General features: G+C 39.3%; 1 protein-coding gene across 1 annotated transcript in view; it reads right to left on the minus strand.

The window, feature by feature from the left end:
- Positions 1-9754: 9754 nt before the first annotated feature.
- Positions 9755-17977, minus strand: part of Slc6a15 (solute carrier family 6 member 15) — a 45084-nt gene continuing 36861 nt past the window's right edge. The window contains exons 10-12 of the mRNA XM_013111929.3: positions 17044-17203; positions 12166-12328; positions 9755-11077 (exon numbers count right to left, since the gene is read on the minus strand). Of these exons, the coding sequence (XP_012967383.1) occupies positions 10706-11077; positions 12166-12328; positions 17044-17203 (695 nt within the window). The 3' untranslated portion in view covers positions 9755-10705. The remainder of the gene's footprint in view (positions 11078-12165; positions 12329-17043; positions 17204-17977) is intronic.

The raw sequence follows: 17977 nt of genomic DNA on the forward strand, positions 1-17977 counted from the left end.
CCTCAAAGTATTCCATGCAATAGAAGCAGAAGGGTCTTTGCCAAACCCTTTTTATGAGGCTTCAATAACCTTGATACCCAAGCTACACAAAGACACAACTAAGAAAGAGAACTTCAGATCAATATTCCTCATGAACAAGACGCAGCAATTCCACTCTTAGGCATATACCCAAAAGTTGTACATTAATACAACAAAGACATCTGTTCCACTATGTTTTAGCTGCATTATTTGTAATAGCCAGAACCTGGAAGCAACCTAGATGCCACTCAACTGAAGAGTGGATAGAGAAAATGTGGTACATTTACACAATGGAGTACTATTCAGCAGAAAAAAAAATGGAATCTTGAAATTTGCAGGCAAATGGATGGCACCAGAAGAAACCATCCTGAGTGAGGTAACCCAATACGAAAAAGAAAAACATGGTAAGTACTCACAGATATATGGATTTTAGACATGAATCAGGGGAGTGTCAGTCTACAATCCCACTGCCAGAGAGGCAGGCAGACAGGAAGGAACCTAAGAGAGAAATACATGGTACCCTAGAGAAGGTGGAATGAGGCAAGATCTCCTGAGCAGATTGGGAGCACAGGGTCGGGGAGGGGAAAGGGAGCCAGGAAAAAGAGGGAGACAAGAGGAAGGAAGAGGAGGACATGGTGGAGCAGGAAGGTTGAGTTGGGGGAAGAATAGAGGAGATCAGGATGAGAGATAATAGCTGGAACCATTCTAGGTTTGAGGGGAAATCTGGCACTAGTGAGAACTCCAGAGATGTACAAGAATGACACCAACTGGCAAACTCAGCAGTAGTGGAGAGACTACTTTAAGTGCCCTTCCCTAATAATGATTTTGATGACTGTCTTACATACCATCCTAGAACCTCCATCCAGTGACAGACGGAAGCAGAGGCAGATACCCACAGCTAAACACTGAAATGAACTCCTGGAACCCAGTGACATAGAGGGAGGAGTGATGAGCAAACGGGTCAAGACTGGGTTGGTGTCTCCCAGAGAAACAGCTGACTGAACAAGGGGGAGATATTGGATCCCAGACTGATGGCTGAGAGGCCAGCATGAGACTGATCCAGACCCCCAAATGTAGGTGTAAGTGAGGAGACTCAGGCCATCTATGGGGATTTTGGGTAGTAGATCAGTATTTGTCCCTGGCACTCAAATGGACTTTGGGGACCCATCCCACAATTAGGGATGCTTTCTCAATCTGGACACTTTGGGGAAGACATGTGCCCTCCCTGGAATGAAACGACAGACTCTAGAGATCCCCTATGGAGGGCAATGGAGTTGGGATTGGGTGGGTTGCTGGGAGGGGGGCTGGGGGAGGCAGTGGGCATGGAGGAGAGGGAGAGGGTGCTGGGACTGACATGGGAATCAAGATTGTTTCTAATTTAAATATATAATAAAAATGTGTTAAAAAAAGAATCTCAAGTGAAGAAAGAAAGAAAACACACAAACAAGTAAAGGAAACAACTCAAACAGTCCAAGACTTGAAAACTAAAATAGAAACAATAAAGAAAAACAGAATGAGGGCATGCTGGAAATAGAAAAACTGGGTAAAAGATCAGGAACTACAAATGTAAGTATAACCAATAGAATACAAGAAATGGAAGAGAGAATTTCAGGTGTTGAAGACTGATTAGAGGATATACAGTCATCAACCAAAGAAAATCTCAAGTCCAACAAATCCCTAACACAAAATATCTAGGAAATATGGTACACCGTGATGAGGCCAAACCTAAGAATAATAGCTATACAAGAAGGTGAAAAAATACAGCTCAAAGGTACAGAAAACATATTCAACAAAATCATGGAAGAAAATTCCTGTAACCTAAAAAAGGGTATGCTATGAAAGTAAAAGAATCTTACAGAACACCAAATAGACTGGACCAGAAAAAGAAGTCCCCTTGGCACATAATAATCAAAACATAAAAACTACACAATAAAGAGAAAATATAAGAACAGCTAAGGAAAATGGCCAAGTAACAGATAGGCAGACCTATCTGAATTACACCTGACTTCTCAATGGAAAATATAGGCCCTTCCGGGGATGAGATGACAGACTTTGCAGATTCCCCCATGAAGGGCCGAACCCTCCCAGAGGAGCAGAATGGAAACTGGGTGGAGGGTTGGGGGGTTGGTGTGGAGCAGGGTGGGAGGGGAGGGAGAGGGAGCTGTGATTGACATATGAAGCAAGCTTGTTTCTAATTTAAATAAAAAATAAAAAGGACACCCAACAACAGAGAGACTGATATGACACCACTAGAGGCTAGGGATTCTACACCAGCAAGACCTGAACATCCCAAAACAGATGAAACAGAAGATAATGACAACTTCATGAAAAAGATAGAGGTCCTAAAACAAGATATGACAAATTTCTTTAAAAACAAACCAAAAAAATGCAAGAAATCAACACATCTCTTAAAGAAAGCAAGGAAAGCCAAGAAAAAACAATCAAACAGATGAAGGAAACAATTCAAACAGTTCAACACATAAAAATTGAAATAGAGACAATAAAGAAAACACAAACTGAGGGAATGCTTGCAATAAAAAAGGTAGATAGAGAATCAGAAACTACAGATGCAAGCATAACCAACAGAATACAAGAAATGGAAAAGAGAATCTCAGGCGCTGAAGATAAACTAGAAGAAACAGATTCATTGACTAAAGAAAATCTTAAATCCAACAAATCCTTAAAACAAATATCCAGGAAAAGACCAAACCTAAGAATAGTACAAATAAAAGAAGGCAAACAAGGCCGGCTGAAAGGTGCAGAAAACATATTCAACAAAATCTTAGAACAAAACTTTCCCAACCTGAAGAAGGACATGCCTATGAAAGACCAAGAAACTTACCAAAAACCAAATAGACTGGCCAAGAAAAACAGTCCCCTCACCTCATAATAATCAAAAACCAAACATAGAAAAAAAGAAAAATATTCGGAGCAGTGAAGGAAAAAGACCAAGTAACATATAAAGACAGACCAATCAGAATTACACCTGACTTCTCCATGCACACTCTGAGAGCCAGAAGGTCCTGGATAGACATTCTACAAACACTAAGAGACAACAGATGCCAGCCATGACTACTACAGCCAGCAAAACTCTCATTCACTACAGATGGAGAAAAGAAGATATTCCATGACAATACCAGGTTTACACAATACATATCCACAAATCCAGCCCTACAGAAAGTACTGAAAGAAAAACTACAACCCAAGAAAGATAACTATACTCACAGAAACATAGGCAATAGATAATCCCACTTTACCAAACACAATAACACTACCACCAATAAATCCAAAACTAACAAGAATCAACAATCAATGGTCATTAATATCCCTCAATATCAAGGATCTCAACTAGCCAATAAAAAGACACAGGCTAAGAAAATGGATGGAAGACAGAATGACAGAATCCATCCTTCTGCTGCATGCAAGAAACACATCTCAACGTCAAACACAGACATTACCTCATAGTAAAGGTTTGGGAAAAGATTTTCCAATCAAATGGACCCAAGAAACAAATGGGAGTAGCAATCCTAATATCTAACAAATTAGACTTCAAATTAAAATCAATCAAAAGAGATTATGAAGGGAATTTTATATACATCACAGGAAAAGTTCATGAAGAAGAAGTCTCAATTCTGAATATCTATGCCCCAAATATGAAGGCTCCCCTATTCGTAAAAGAAATATTATTAAAACTCAAATCACACATAAAATATCACACACTGGAGTCTAAAATGGCCGAGAGACACTTAAGAAAGTGCTCAATATCCCTAGTCATCAGGAAAATGGAAACCAAAACAACTCTGAGATACCATCTCACTCCTGTCAGAATGGCTAAAATCAAAAACACCAATGACAGTTTATGCTGGAGAGGATGTGGAGAAAGGGGAACACTTCTCCACTGCTAGTGGGAGTGCCAACTAGTATGGCCTCTTTGGAAATCAGTATGGAGATTCCTCAGGAAAATGGGAATCAGTCTACTACAAGACGCAGCAATTCCACTCTTAGGCACATAACCAAATAATGCACATTCATACAACAAGGACGTCTGTTCCACTGTATTCATAGCAGCGTTATTTGTAATAGCCAGAGCCTGGAATCAACCTAGGTGCCCCCAATTAAAGAGTGGATAGAAAATATGTTGGTACATTTACACAATGGACATTTACATTATTCAACAGAAAAAAACCACAATGAAATCTTGAAATTTGAAGGCAAATAGATGGCACTAGAAGAAACCATCCTGAGTGAGGTAACCCAGTCACAAAAAGACAAACATTGTATGTACTCACTCATATATGAATTTTGGACACGGAGCAGGGGATTGCCAGCCTACAATCCCACTGCCAGAAAGTCTGGGAAACAGAGAAGATCCTAAGAGAGATATGCATGGTACCCCAGAGAAGGAGAATGGGGCAAATTCTCCTGTGCAGATTGGGAGTATGGAGGGAGGGAAGAGGGAGCAGGGAGAAAGAGACGAGGAGAAGAGGAGGGGAGAGGAGGACTTGGGGGAGCAGAAAGATTGAATGGGAGGGGGAGAATAGAGGAGGGCATGACAAGAGATACTGTAATAGAGGGAATATTATAGTTTTGAGGCGAGATCCGGCACTAGAGAGATTTCCAGAGATCTACAAGGATGACACCAACTGGCAAACTAAGTAATAGTGGGGAGACTACCTTAAATGCCCCTTCCTGATAATGAGTTTGACTACTTCCTTATATGCCATCTTAGAACCTTCAGCCAATGACTGATGGAAGCAGAGCCAGACACCCACAGCTAAACACTGAACTGAACTCCTGTAGCCCAATGACAGAGAGGGAGGACTGATGAGCAAAGGGGTCAAGACTAGGCTTGCTTAACCCACAGAAACAGCTGACCTGAACAAGCAGGAACACTTGGACCCCAGACTGATGGCTGGGAGGCCAGCATGGGACTGATCCAGACCCCCTGAACATGGGTGTCAGTGAGGAAGCCTAGGCAATCTATGAAACCTTAGGTAGTAGATCGGTATTTATCTCTGGCATAGAAATTGACTTTGGGTGCCCATCCCACAATGAGAGATGCTTTCTCAGCCTGGACTCTTGGGGGAGGGCCTAGGTTCTGCCCTGAACAAAATGACAGAGCCTGAATGTCCCCCATGGAGGGCCTTACCCTCCCTGGGGAACAGAGTGTGAATTGGGTGGGAGGGGGCTGAGGGGTTTGTTGGGAGTCGGTCATGGGAGGAGGGGAGAGAAAGGGAGTTGGGATTGACATGTGAAGCAACCTTGCTGCTAATTTAAATTAAAAAACATCTCAACACTCTGTTCTCACCACTAGACAGTACCTCCAGACAGAATCTTAAAAAAGAATCAAAAGAACTAGCAGAAGTAATGATTCAATTGGGATTAACAGACATCTATAGAACATTCCATCCAAACACAAAAGAATATACCTTCTTCTCAGTTTCACACAGAGCCTTCTCTAAAATCTACCACATAATCGGAACATAGCAAATATCCACAGATACAAAAAAATTGGAAAACCCTCTGTATCTTATCAGACCACCATGGCTTTAAAATTAAAATTCAACAACAACACAAATCGCAGAAACCCTACAAATGCATGTAAGTGGAAAAATGGGCAATTTCCCTATCCCTGGTTCAAAAAAGAAATTAAAGACTTCATGGAATTCAATGAGAATGAAGACACAGCATACCCAAACTTATGTAACACTTTGAAAGCAGTGCTGAGAGGAAAGTTCATAGCACTAAGTGTCCACATGAAAAAACTTGAGAACAGTCACACTAGAGAATTAAGAGCACAACTGAAATCTCTGGAACAAAAAGAAGCAAACTCACCCCAGAGGAGTAGATGCCAGGAAATAATCAAATTCAGGACTGAAATCAATAAAGTAGAACTAGGAAAACATTGTAAAAAAAAATCAATGAAACAGAGACATGGTATGTACTCACTGGTATATGGCTTTTATGCATAGAGAAAAGGATTACCAGCCTACAATCCACTCCACCAGAAGAACTAGGAAACAAGAGGGACCCCAAGAGAAAAAAAAAAGGAAAGGTGGACAAGAACCCCCGAGCAAATTGGGAGCACGAGGAGGAGGGGAGGAGGGAGATGGAAAGAAGTGAAGGGGAGGAGAAGGGAGGAGAACAGGAAAACTGAGACAGGAGAGGAACAGAGGATGGCAAGGAGGGCAATGCCTTGATAAAGGGAGCCACTATAGGTTTGGAGAGTGTTCGGGCACAGAGCAAAGGTAGGGGATCCACAGGGATAATCTCAACTAAGAATCTAGGCAGTGATGGAGAGGCTGCCTTTGATGCCCTTCCCGTATGGTGAGATTGATGACTGCCTTGGTTACCATTCCTAGAGCCTTGACCTCATCGAAGCAGAGGCAGGCACCCACAGCTGAGCACTGAATCGTACTCCTGGAGTCCAGTTGCAGAGAGGGAGGAAGGATGACTAAATGAGCCTAGAGGGAACTGGAGATATGCGCAGAGACATCTGAGAGCATGTAGACCCTAGTTGTAAAGCAATGTAACCAGCATTGGGCCGAACCAAGCACTCTGAGTGTGGGTGCCAGTAGGGAGGCCAGGACAGTCTGTGGAACCTCTAACAGTGGATCCAGGGTTTATTCCTGGGCCACAGATAGACTGGGAAGCCTATTCCCAATAGAGGAATACTATTGCAGCCCAAAATTCAGAAGGGAGGACCTGGGCCTTCCACCAAATGATGTGACAGACTTTGGTAATCACCTGTGGGGGTGTCTCTGTCCCTGGGAAGTGGGTGGTGGGTGTGTTGGGGGATCAGTCGGAAGGATGGGAGGATGGGAGGGTGAGGGAGTTGGGGGGGATGGATATGTAAATAGGAGTGTTTCTTAGAAAAAATGGGCACAGTGGTACATGCCTGTAATCTCAGCACTTTGGGAGGCGAGGGCGGAAGGTTTGGGGATTCAACATCCTCCTTATGTGTACATTGCATTGGAGGCCAACCAGGGCTACCTGAGGGTCTGTTTCAAAATAATAATGACTCCAAGTGAGGTAGCCCAGACCCGTAAAAGACATATAATGTGTTTCATACGTGGGTGCTAGCTTTGAATCTTCAGATATGTGTGTGTGTTGAAATTAGAGTACCCGCAGAGATCAGGAAAATAGTAAGAGGTGGGCAGGCTTTTAAGGGAGGGGAGACCAAATGCGGATGGTGTACAGAGGAAATGTCGCGTGAGAGAGCAAGAAGGGCCACATGGGTCAAGTGAGAGGGCAGGATAGGTGATGGAGTATGGACAGGGACGACTATAAAGTCCTTTGAAAATGTCATGTGGAAACCTACTTATTGCAGAAGCATTCAAAAACATACACATGTACCTATATGTAAATAGTTTAAATGGGATTGCCCTATAACAAGGAGACAATGACCTTTCTAGATGTCATAGGCTGTTGCATAAGAAGCCCACAAAATTAGAGGATGCCTCTGTTGGGCCTAAAAAGGCTTGGATGTGAGGGCCAGTGTAACCTCCTGAGCCTGGCTACAGTTTGGCGACCTGTCTCTGGCCTGTAACCTCCACGTGGGGGTGACTCAGCAAGGCCTGATATAAGACTGTACCCTGCCTAGCTACCTGCCACCTACGTGGAATATTATTGGCCCTTACCCCTCATGTCACCTTACCCCATCCTGAGATTCCCATGCCCTACCTCAACCCTATATAAGCTCCTGCCTGTTGGTATAAGGTGAGATCCTGCTTTGACAAAAGAAAGGAAGAAAGAAAGAGAGAAAGAAAGAAAGAAAGAAAGAAAGAAAGAAAGAAAGAGAGAGAGAAAGAAAGGAAACAGAAAGCTAATGATATTGAAAATACACAAAGGTATAGAAATGCACATACATCTTTATGCAATCATGCTCCATCACTTAATTATATCATGACACTGCCTCATATACTGAGACTCTAACCTCACCAATGAGGGCATTTCTTCCTTCATCCATTTCATGCTCAGTACTTCATTAAGGATTCTACTACTTTTCATTCTGCTTTGTAATTGCAAAGATACATCTCTTAGCTATGCCACTCCCAGATGCAAATGTAGGCCAAATCTTGATGATGTAGTATAAAAACTCAATTTACTTCAAATTTTAGACTTTAGAGAGGGATTATTTCCAACTATTAACTTTTGTCATCGTTGTTGCTAAATACCAGAGTAGCTTGAAAGATCAGATAAAGCTCTCACTGGCAATTAATGAAGGAAAGGGGAGTTAAGAATAGGAAATTAATAAGGAAAATATGATTTTGTTTATACTTTAGTTATAATTATCAGGTACAACTGGCTCAGTAGATATAAGGAATAATGCTGACCTTTATTTATTTATTTATTTAAAGTCAGGTGTCTGTCTAACACAGGCTTTCTTACAAATCACACTGTAGATCAGGTTGGACTTGAACATACAGCAATCCCCTGCCTCTTCTGAGTACTGGGATCACAGACAAGAACCACCACACCTTGCTTGGACTTTGATTTAACAGATGCTGAAATAAGGTCAAAGGCTACCTTAAAGGACAACTGAAGAATTGTCAGCATGGAAATACAAAAGGAGGGATGCTTCACTTTGCTCCAACTTCTTGGCCAATGTTCCTTATGCAGCAAGTGAGGACTTTGGGATGGATTTAAATTGCTCTCCAAATCCAAACAATACACTTCCTGCATTATTCTTAGTTAGTGTGAGAACAAGGTACAGAGATATGTTTTACTGGATAAGGTAGGATCCCAAAGTACAAACTTTGTCAGAACAGAAATACAATCAGTCCCTCACAGAGCTGCATCTGCTGCAGCACCACGTGAAATAATAAGGGTGTAGAAGCAACTTACGTGCCCACCCAAGCACCGATGCATAAAGAAGCGGTCATATGTCAAAGTAGTGGAGCATTATCTAGCCAAGAGGAGTGGAGGAAGGGAAAGGGAGAGTCTGAGGAAAAGGAGGGAGAGGGAAAGTCTACTGCCATCTGGGACAACACAGAAGAAACCAAGGAAATGAGAAGTTTCAGAAACAGAGAGTCAAATATTGCATGCTTTCACTTATGTGCGAATTTTTTTTTGTTTTTAAAAAATCACCATTGTAGTTACCTGTGAAGCTTCTTGTTTGTTTCTTAAAGTCATCAGTGTAATTGGAAACTGACAGTAGAACAATGGATTACCAGCAACAGATTAGGGGAGGAAATGGAGACGAACAGACTTGCAATTATATGTAATGACTAAATGTAGAGGACTCATATAAATCATGGGCCGTAACAGGGCTGGGCAGGGCATGCGTATAGCTCAGTGGTAGAGCATTGCCTAGATTGCACAGTGTGCGCATAGGTTTAATAGTCAGTAAAGGAAAGAAGGGAGGTAAGAAAACTGGTTATAATTAATAAAACTCTATTGTATGTTCAGGTTATTCTATCATATCTCTGGTTCTTTAGCTAATGTCATACACAAAACAATGGAAGAAAACACTCAGCTGTATACAGTTTGTTTAAAGCTATATGCATTCTTATATAGTTTGAGACATGTTAGAGCACTCATCAATCATTAAAATCTATTCTTGTCTATAAAGTGGTCTCAGCCCTGTGACTTTGTTAATCCCACTGGGAATGTGATGATAATTATAAAATGCTTAAGTGCTGACTGAAATGCAAGACAACCTAGCCCACGAATTGCAAGGGGCATAATCAAGTTCAGGTGATTCAAGGAAAATCCATGAGGGAAGCAAACACCATTGTTTAAACTTCATTTATTTGTAAGTTAAAATGAAATGCCATACAGTTTTAACAATCACTTAAAAAAGGTATTTATAGTTGCATAAAATGAAGCAAAGCAAAAATATGTGAAATCAAACACTTGCTTCAAGTTTCCAAATCAGCACATAGAGTCCCAATATGCATCTCTATACATTGCAAGTATATTATATAAATATACTATAAGTGATCTCAAACCACAATAAATATTAAGTAGGTTTTTAGGCACACGGCATAAGAAAAATGCAGTCTGCATAATTCTAGAGAGTGTGGAGCAACTCACTCTTAGGTCATTTTCACCCACCTATTTTACACAAAATATACAGCCATCACATGTGATCCCCAGTCACCTCCAAATCTAACATCTCATCCAGCAATAGCGCCTTCTCACTCCTCGATACTATTGCTCTATACAGCTATCATATAAGAAAATACTTTGCAGTTTTCTTCAATTAAGTGCCTAAGTAAGTACGACCTATCTACAGAATGTATTCATGGAAACGTGCTGACAGGCACGAACTCACACAACTGTTCTTGGTAATACTGGGACTTACCCTGAAGGCAAAATTATAAATTGTAAGATATACCAGGGATTTTAAAATTGTCAATAATATTAAGTCCAGAAATCATTAGAAACTGAGGTAATGCCTGTTTCTTTAAGAGATAGAAATAGTTTAAATATGCCAAAAGTATATTTTTTAAAAATTCCTGGCAAAATATGACCTCAGTCATTGTAAGCTTTGTTTGAAATAATTTCTGTGCTAATGTAAACTGAGGAATGCTCTTCTTGGACTGCCTTTTACTGTTGGGATTAAAGATCACAGCCATGGACACCTGAGATCACCTTCTGATAAGTGAAGCCTGATGCTTCTCATAGTAGAACCAACGTTCATTAATAACAATGAGCCGTACAGTTTCTGCTTTTGTTTCAGCTACAAGTCTGACTCTGGCATATCGGGCATGTCTGCCATCAAATACCCAATCCCATAGCGTCCGTTGGGGGCGGTGTCCAGTGTCGGGGAACCACTTTGTTTTCGATAAATATTTTTACCAAAATTTGGAGATGACATTTCGCTTGGTATCTTTCCGTGAATGAGGCTTGCGTCATCTCCTTCTAAGTTTACAGGCTCTTTCAGGACTCTTCCTCTCTTGTAGGTCACAGAGGCCAAGTTGCCAGAACTATCATCTATGAGGTTGCAGCGACGGATGAAGAAAACAACCGGAACAGGAAGTATTGCAAGAGCCATCAGAGAGAAGCAGACAACCATACCCCACATCGGGTAGTTCAGAAATTCTTCCGAGGCCTGGAAAAATAAATGCCAATCATCTTTTAATGCACGCATATGAAAGAAAGAGATACATTGGTCTTGGGTTTATATGTCAAACTCTGGGATAATTATCTCATTTGCGCTGATTGACAGTAATAGAAGAGACATTCAGCAAACTCAATGATTAGAAAGTCTGATCATTTATATTTTGGTTTCTTAGAATTCTGCACTTACTCCATAAAGCATGAGAGGAGAACCCAAGGATGAGATAAAAGAAAAAAGGGAGAGAGAGAGAGAGAGAGAGAGAGAGAGAGAGAGAGAGAGAGAGAGAGAGAGAGAGATCCCATTTCCCAAACAAATGCAACTGTGTCTGTTAGCCAAAGAAAAATCAAAAGAATTGACAATAAGGAAAACTATCAGTCAGTAGGTTTGGGGGTACTCACCAAGCAACAGACATCTGCTATGTGTACCATACTATCTCTCAAAAATCTGAAAACCTAGACTTCGAAGTACATCCAGTCCCAAGGTTTTAATAAAGATGACAGGCCGATCTGTGTTTCCATTGTGAATGAGTTATTATCATGTAGAATTATTATACATGGAGTAGTTAAAATAAACATACTGGTCTATAACAACCAACACATATCTGATGTTTGAGCTAGTGTGGCTAGTACTACTTTGAAACACACATTCCATAGTCACTGCTCATAGAAAACAACTGTCATATAGCCTTTATTCCTTATTTATTTAAATTACGCCTGCACCATTAATATGCATTTTAAGTATTGTGAGTAGCTAAAATGTAATGAATGTCTATAGGGAAATATTTCTGGAGGCTTACTATGTTTCCTAGAGTCAAAGGCCATGCAGCCACTCTTCTTCAATGGATAAGAAGAAGAGGTGTAGGTTGATAAGTACAAGGCTGGCGAGTGTCATTTGCTAAAGAAATACACAGTGTATAAACATCATAGCTGTGGGAGGTGCAAGTTATAAATATTAATACCCCCAAATAAAAACAACATCATTGAATACTATGAAACAAATAAGTAAACAAATAAAATACAAAGCTTTCTAAGGTGGCATGTCTTCATTTCAAAATAAGCTAACTTCTTTTTGTATTTTACCTTCTCTTCGATCCATGCGTTATAGCCAGGAGGACTTAATCCCATATTCACAATGCTAGCTACTAGCAATGTTAGTAGCATTAAAGGGGAAATGTATTTCCACATATAATAGTAATACCTGCTTGGAGCAAAGCCTAACATGTCTGTTAGGTCTTCTATAAACCTAGGTAAAAAGAAAATATTTAATTATCCTTCTATCTTATTACATTGCCTTACTAACTTGACAGAAATATCTATTTAAATACTTTGGTATGTTTTGTACTGATCACAAATTCAAGGGGTAGAGGGATAACTCCATAGGCTAAGTGACTACTATACAAGCATGAGGGCTCAAGTTCCAATTACAGCACCCACATAAAAATCTGAGGGACATAAATATGCATATAAACCTCAGTACTAAGGAGATGAAGACTAGAAAATCCCAGGAGCTCACTTGCCAAGCAGTCTAGCTGGCATAGCAAGTTCTTGGCTCAGGGATAGACCCCTTCCAAAATATAAGATGGATAGCAACAGAAGAGAACCCAGCATTAACCTCGGGCCTCCACCGGAACATAAACAGACAAGTTCACCTTTAAATATATGCACGAATGCATACACACAAATCCACAATAGTAGATGACTTCCCACAATGAATATTTACTTATAAAATAAAATTACACCATTGTCAGTGTGCTTAGTGCAAATTCTTAGTCAGTAATTAAAGTGTACTATGAATGATGACCTATTTTACAAATGCAAAATGTGCAGTTTTATTAAATATCCTGATTACCATTTTACAAAAATGATAATGAGTCTATGCTATCAAAAAATACCACCAGTAGGTGTTTATATTTTGTGGAATTCTCACTGTTTTGTGTAGTGACATAATTGAAAGAATGTTCCCACTTTGTAATTCATTCACATATCTCTCAAGTCCAATCTGAGTCAAGTTCCTCTCCTAGGAACGTCTCTTAATATTTTGTCCTGTAGTTTCCCAGTGACAATTTCCTGAGGCCATCTCCATTTTCTCTTTAACAAAGGCATCTGACTTCTTCACTACTCGCAAAGTAACCAAGAAGCAGAATCATGATTAGAATTACACTGGACTGGGAGGTGGAGTTGTCTGGTTATTGTGGTATAATTTATAGGGAAACAAATTCAGCCTGTAAGTATACAACACCAACATGGTAGCAGTATACAGCCATTGCAAAAAATAGTTATCATCCTTTGTATTCAACTAAAAGTGAATCTTAGGGCCACCAAGAAGACTCAGTGGGTAAAGGCTCTGGTGAACAAGTCTGATGACCCAAATTAGATACCCAGAAACTACACAGTGTTAAGAGAAAACCAACACTTAAAAAAAGTCCTCTGACTCCCATGGGTACATTGTAGTATGTGTTCCACATACTCACACATAAAAAAGGTAATGAAATAAAACTGCCACCCTGTCACTGATTTTTTACACACTTTCTAAGAATGTAACTCCAGATCTCTAGTGGATTTCTTCAGTGAGACCACAATAATGTTAAACTACAGCTTTTCACAGCTTGTAATTGTCAAAAATAGCCTCACTTGAATGTCACTTTATCTATGTTGAAATTTTTCTTGATTATAAACACATATATAGGTAACAAATAATATTTGAAAAAATTGCTGCAAGATTTTTCTATTACAAATTAGTTTGCTTTATCAAAATGAAGCTTTGGTTTTGTATGATACTCAGTACTTTTTTTCTTGTGCTCATAAATTAGAGAGCTGGTATTGGCCATTACATCTGGTTAAGAAGAACTCTTTGATTCCCATTTTCCTGAGAAACCATCATAGTGATTTCCAAAGTGGCTGTACAAGTTTGCGTCCTCACCAGCCGTGGAGGAGTGTTCCCCCTTTCTCCACATCCTCTCCAGCGTAAACTATCATTTGGTGTTTCTGATTTTAGCCATTCCAACAGGTGTAAGATGGTATCTAAGAGTTGTTTTGATTTGCATTTCCCTGATAGCAAAGGATGTTGAGCAATTTCTTAAGTGCCTTTTGGCCATTTAAGATTCCTCTATTGAGAATTCTCTATTTAGATCTGCATCCCATTTTTTTAATTGGATTATTTGGTGTTTTGTGACTAGCTTCTTGAGTTCTTTGTATATTTTGGAGATCAGTCCTCTGTCAGCTGTGGGGTTGGTGAATATATTTACGTCAATGAACTAGATATTAAAGGATGTGCCAGAAACCTAGCTGCATGTTCTCTGGAATTAATGGATCTGTGGTCACACATCAAGAAATTTAGCTTTGAAATCAAGGTCTAAACCAATTGTCTAACTATACATTTAACATACTGTGTCTTTCTACACAAGAAGGAACAATTTCCCATCTGAAAAGTGTGTGTAATGTTAGTCACCAGAGAACATTTCTTAATGTACAATTAATTTTACAACAGTTTTAGGTTCATAACAAAATTGACCTAGAAATGCTGAATCCAATATATTACTGACTTCAACAAACAAATCATGTCCCCCGGTATCAACATCCTATACTAAAGTTACATACATGTTAGAAATGATGAACCTGTATTGAAATATCATTATCATCAGCTCAGATTCGTTATTAGCATTATGCATTCCATGGGTTTGGACAAAACCTTGACAACATATATTCATTATTAAAGTATCTGTTCTAAACACCCCTTTGGCTCAATTTATATATCTGTTCCTATCCCCAACTACTGTCAAATACTGTTCTGGATACTATCTAAACAGGTTGTAAAAGTTGAAATCCATCAAGATCCAGCATTACCAACTACAGCTTCTGTCTCTTGCCAATGCACATTTATATTTCCAACAATGTTTTCATGGCTTGGTAGGAATTTATTTAGGATTGAACAATATTTTATTCTCTGGGTGAATTTATCCATTCATTTGTTTTCAACTTTTGACCATTGAGAAAAGCTGCTATAAACATTGCACAAGTTTTTATCTGGAATATATTTTCAATTCCTCTTAGTAAATACCAAACTGTGTATATATACATGCCATATGATAAAAATATCTTCATTTTATCACAAGTTGGAAAACTGTCTTCTGAAGTGACTACACTATTTTATGTTGCAACAGCAATAAATAAGGGTTCCTTCTAGTCTACATTCCCAGTGGTAATTTGTATTGTTGTGGATGTGTTGCCCTAAGATTGACATTGTATGTTGTACTGGCTGATTTTGTGTGTCAGCTTGACACAGCTAGAGTCATCAGAAGAAGGAGCCTCAGCTGAGGAAATGCCTTCAGGAGATCCAGCTGTAAGGTATTTCGCCATTTAGTGATCAATAGGGGAGGGCCCAGTACACAGTTGGTGGTGCTATCCCTGGGCTGCTTGTCCTGGGTTCTATAAGAAGGTGGGTTGAGCAACCCTTGGGAAGCAAGCCAATAATCAGCACCTCCACATACACCATGGACTCTGCATCAGCTCCTGCCTCCAGATTCCAGGCCTCCTAGAGTTCTTGTTCTGACCTTCTCCAAAAATGGACTATGATTGGAAGTGAGGACAAATTAAACACTTTCCTCCCAAGTTGCTTTTTGGTCATGGTTTTCGATCACAGCAATAGTAACCCTAACTAAAACACATCATCCTCAATCATGACAAATTTAGGCAGAGTTTCTTACTTAATGCTACCTTTTGGGGCTAGCCAGCTTCCACGAGATTTCTAGCCTCCACTTCCTTTATGGAGGGATGCCCAACCAATATTTTTCACATGGATTCTAGGAAGCTGAACTGTGTGTACAGTCTTAATGCTAGTTGAAAGTGCTTACTCACTAAGCCATCCCCCAAACCCCCTTAATTCTCATACATTTCTGTGATGACACATTAAGTTTTCATCCACAATTAAAGCACAAGACTTAACTTGCTTCTGAAATTTCTATTGCTGCTTTCACCAGATAAAACATGATTATTAAATACAATTCCTATTCTTCTGACTTGTAGCATTGGACAATAATAAGACAGTGTCCACTTTGTCAAAATATACATTCAATACCCATTATTGAGGACACTAGTCTTCGTCTAACATGCACTATCCACAGGACTCTCACCACTCAATCTGTATATGTCAGGTGGAGACAATTATTCTTTTAAATATATTGAATAAATACTTGAAAGATCTCTTATACACAGAGATGAACTTGACATTTCATTTCATATCAAATACATTTTTGTCACATAAAAAGTGTGTAGCTGGAGTTTAGACATACAGAAAATTCAGTTAATTGCATATGAAGTTCATGTGCAGTGAATGTATATGCATCTCAGAATAGAAGAGATCGTTTTCCTAAACCTTTCTGGTACTATAAACCATTAACTCTTTGTGTGTGTGTCTCTGTCTCTGCTTCTCTCTATCTCTCCCTCTCTCCCTTTCAGTCTCTCCTTGTTGGTCTCTGTCTCTGCCCCTCTCTCTCACTTGCACTCTCTTCTCTCCTAATAAATTCAGCCTAATAAGTAGGGCATAAGCTTGAGAATGAATTGGGGGAATCTGTGAGTCACAAATCTGATACTGTTCAGGTTGTAAATGAGTTAGGAGCCTCTTGTGTTTCTTATTGTCCCCATATACGAAATGTGGAAAACAAAGAAACTTAAGGTTCTTGGAACATATCAAATACTTTTCAAGTGTGGAAGTTATTTTTTGATAATAAGAATTAAGGCAGTACTTAGAATTCTAGACAACCTTATGTTGTACACAGTTCTCAACCCTCATGCACTGGGGAAGTACACATCAGCAAACTGTCCCATCAACGAAAGACCATGAAATACTTGACGTGGTGAAGATTCATCCCTTTTCACTTTGTTCCCCTTTAAAATGAATTATTGATCAAACTTTGCAAAGATGGAGGTGAAAAATAACTGCATGCAATCAAGTATACTTACTTATCTATGCCATAAACAAAGCTTACAGCAATATTCTCCAAGATGACTACAATTAGCAGAGGCAATGTAGCAGAATAATCGTCAAACATTGTGACAAAGTAATTTCCAGAGCGCTGCACAAATATCAGGCCAATACAAAATGCTAGGAGGCAACAGATAACTAAAGAAAAGAAACAAATGAAAAATTAGCCTCTACCTGAAGCCACGACTTTCCTTTATTATGAATCACTATATTCAATCAATAGTTGTCAGTTTCCACAATTTGTTGTAGGCAATAGCTTCTCTGATTCTACGGAAAATTACATGTTGGGAGTGGGTTATACTGGATTAACCTCTACTAAATTTAATAGCACACAACTGATCTCCTTAATTCTACAGAATCTCTCCTACCAAGTGCAAATAATAACTGAGGGGTAATTATGTGACAATGTTAAAAATAAATATCGACCATATTTCCACTATTAATAGAAATGTGACCTATCAGGCAGCACACACTCATAGGTGATTATTACATTTAATAAGCTTCTGTGATTTTGAAATCTCTATGCAACTTTGAATTAAAAATGAGTCTAGTGTGGCTTCTAATGATATTAGATAAACTTACATATGCTCATGGTTGATTGAAATATTAAATGTCATTATACTATCTTATTAATATAATATGCCTTTATATGTCATTCAAGCATAACAGGCAAATTCCAATTAGTAAAAGCTTCACCATCAACCCATATTTGCATATTTATCTTGCCTGAACAGCTTGAGTGTGCAAAGTAAAGTAATGATTATAGGGCTGAGTATTCTGATTATCCAGTCAACAACTAGGAAGAACTATCTACATTTGTTTCCTGCTCAGCATCTAAGAAATAGAGTCATGAACTTAGGTGAGGGACACTTGTTATTATAAAAGCTTACAAATACATTTGCAATCCAGATG

This window comes from Mesocricetus auratus, unplaced genomic scaffold (assembly GCF_017639785.1).
Source record: "Mesocricetus auratus isolate SY011 unplaced genomic scaffold, BCM_Maur_2.0 Super-Scaffold_100011, whole genome shotgun sequence".
Taxonomy (NCBI): Eukaryota; Metazoa; Chordata; class Mammalia; order Rodentia; family Cricetidae; genus Mesocricetus; species Mesocricetus auratus.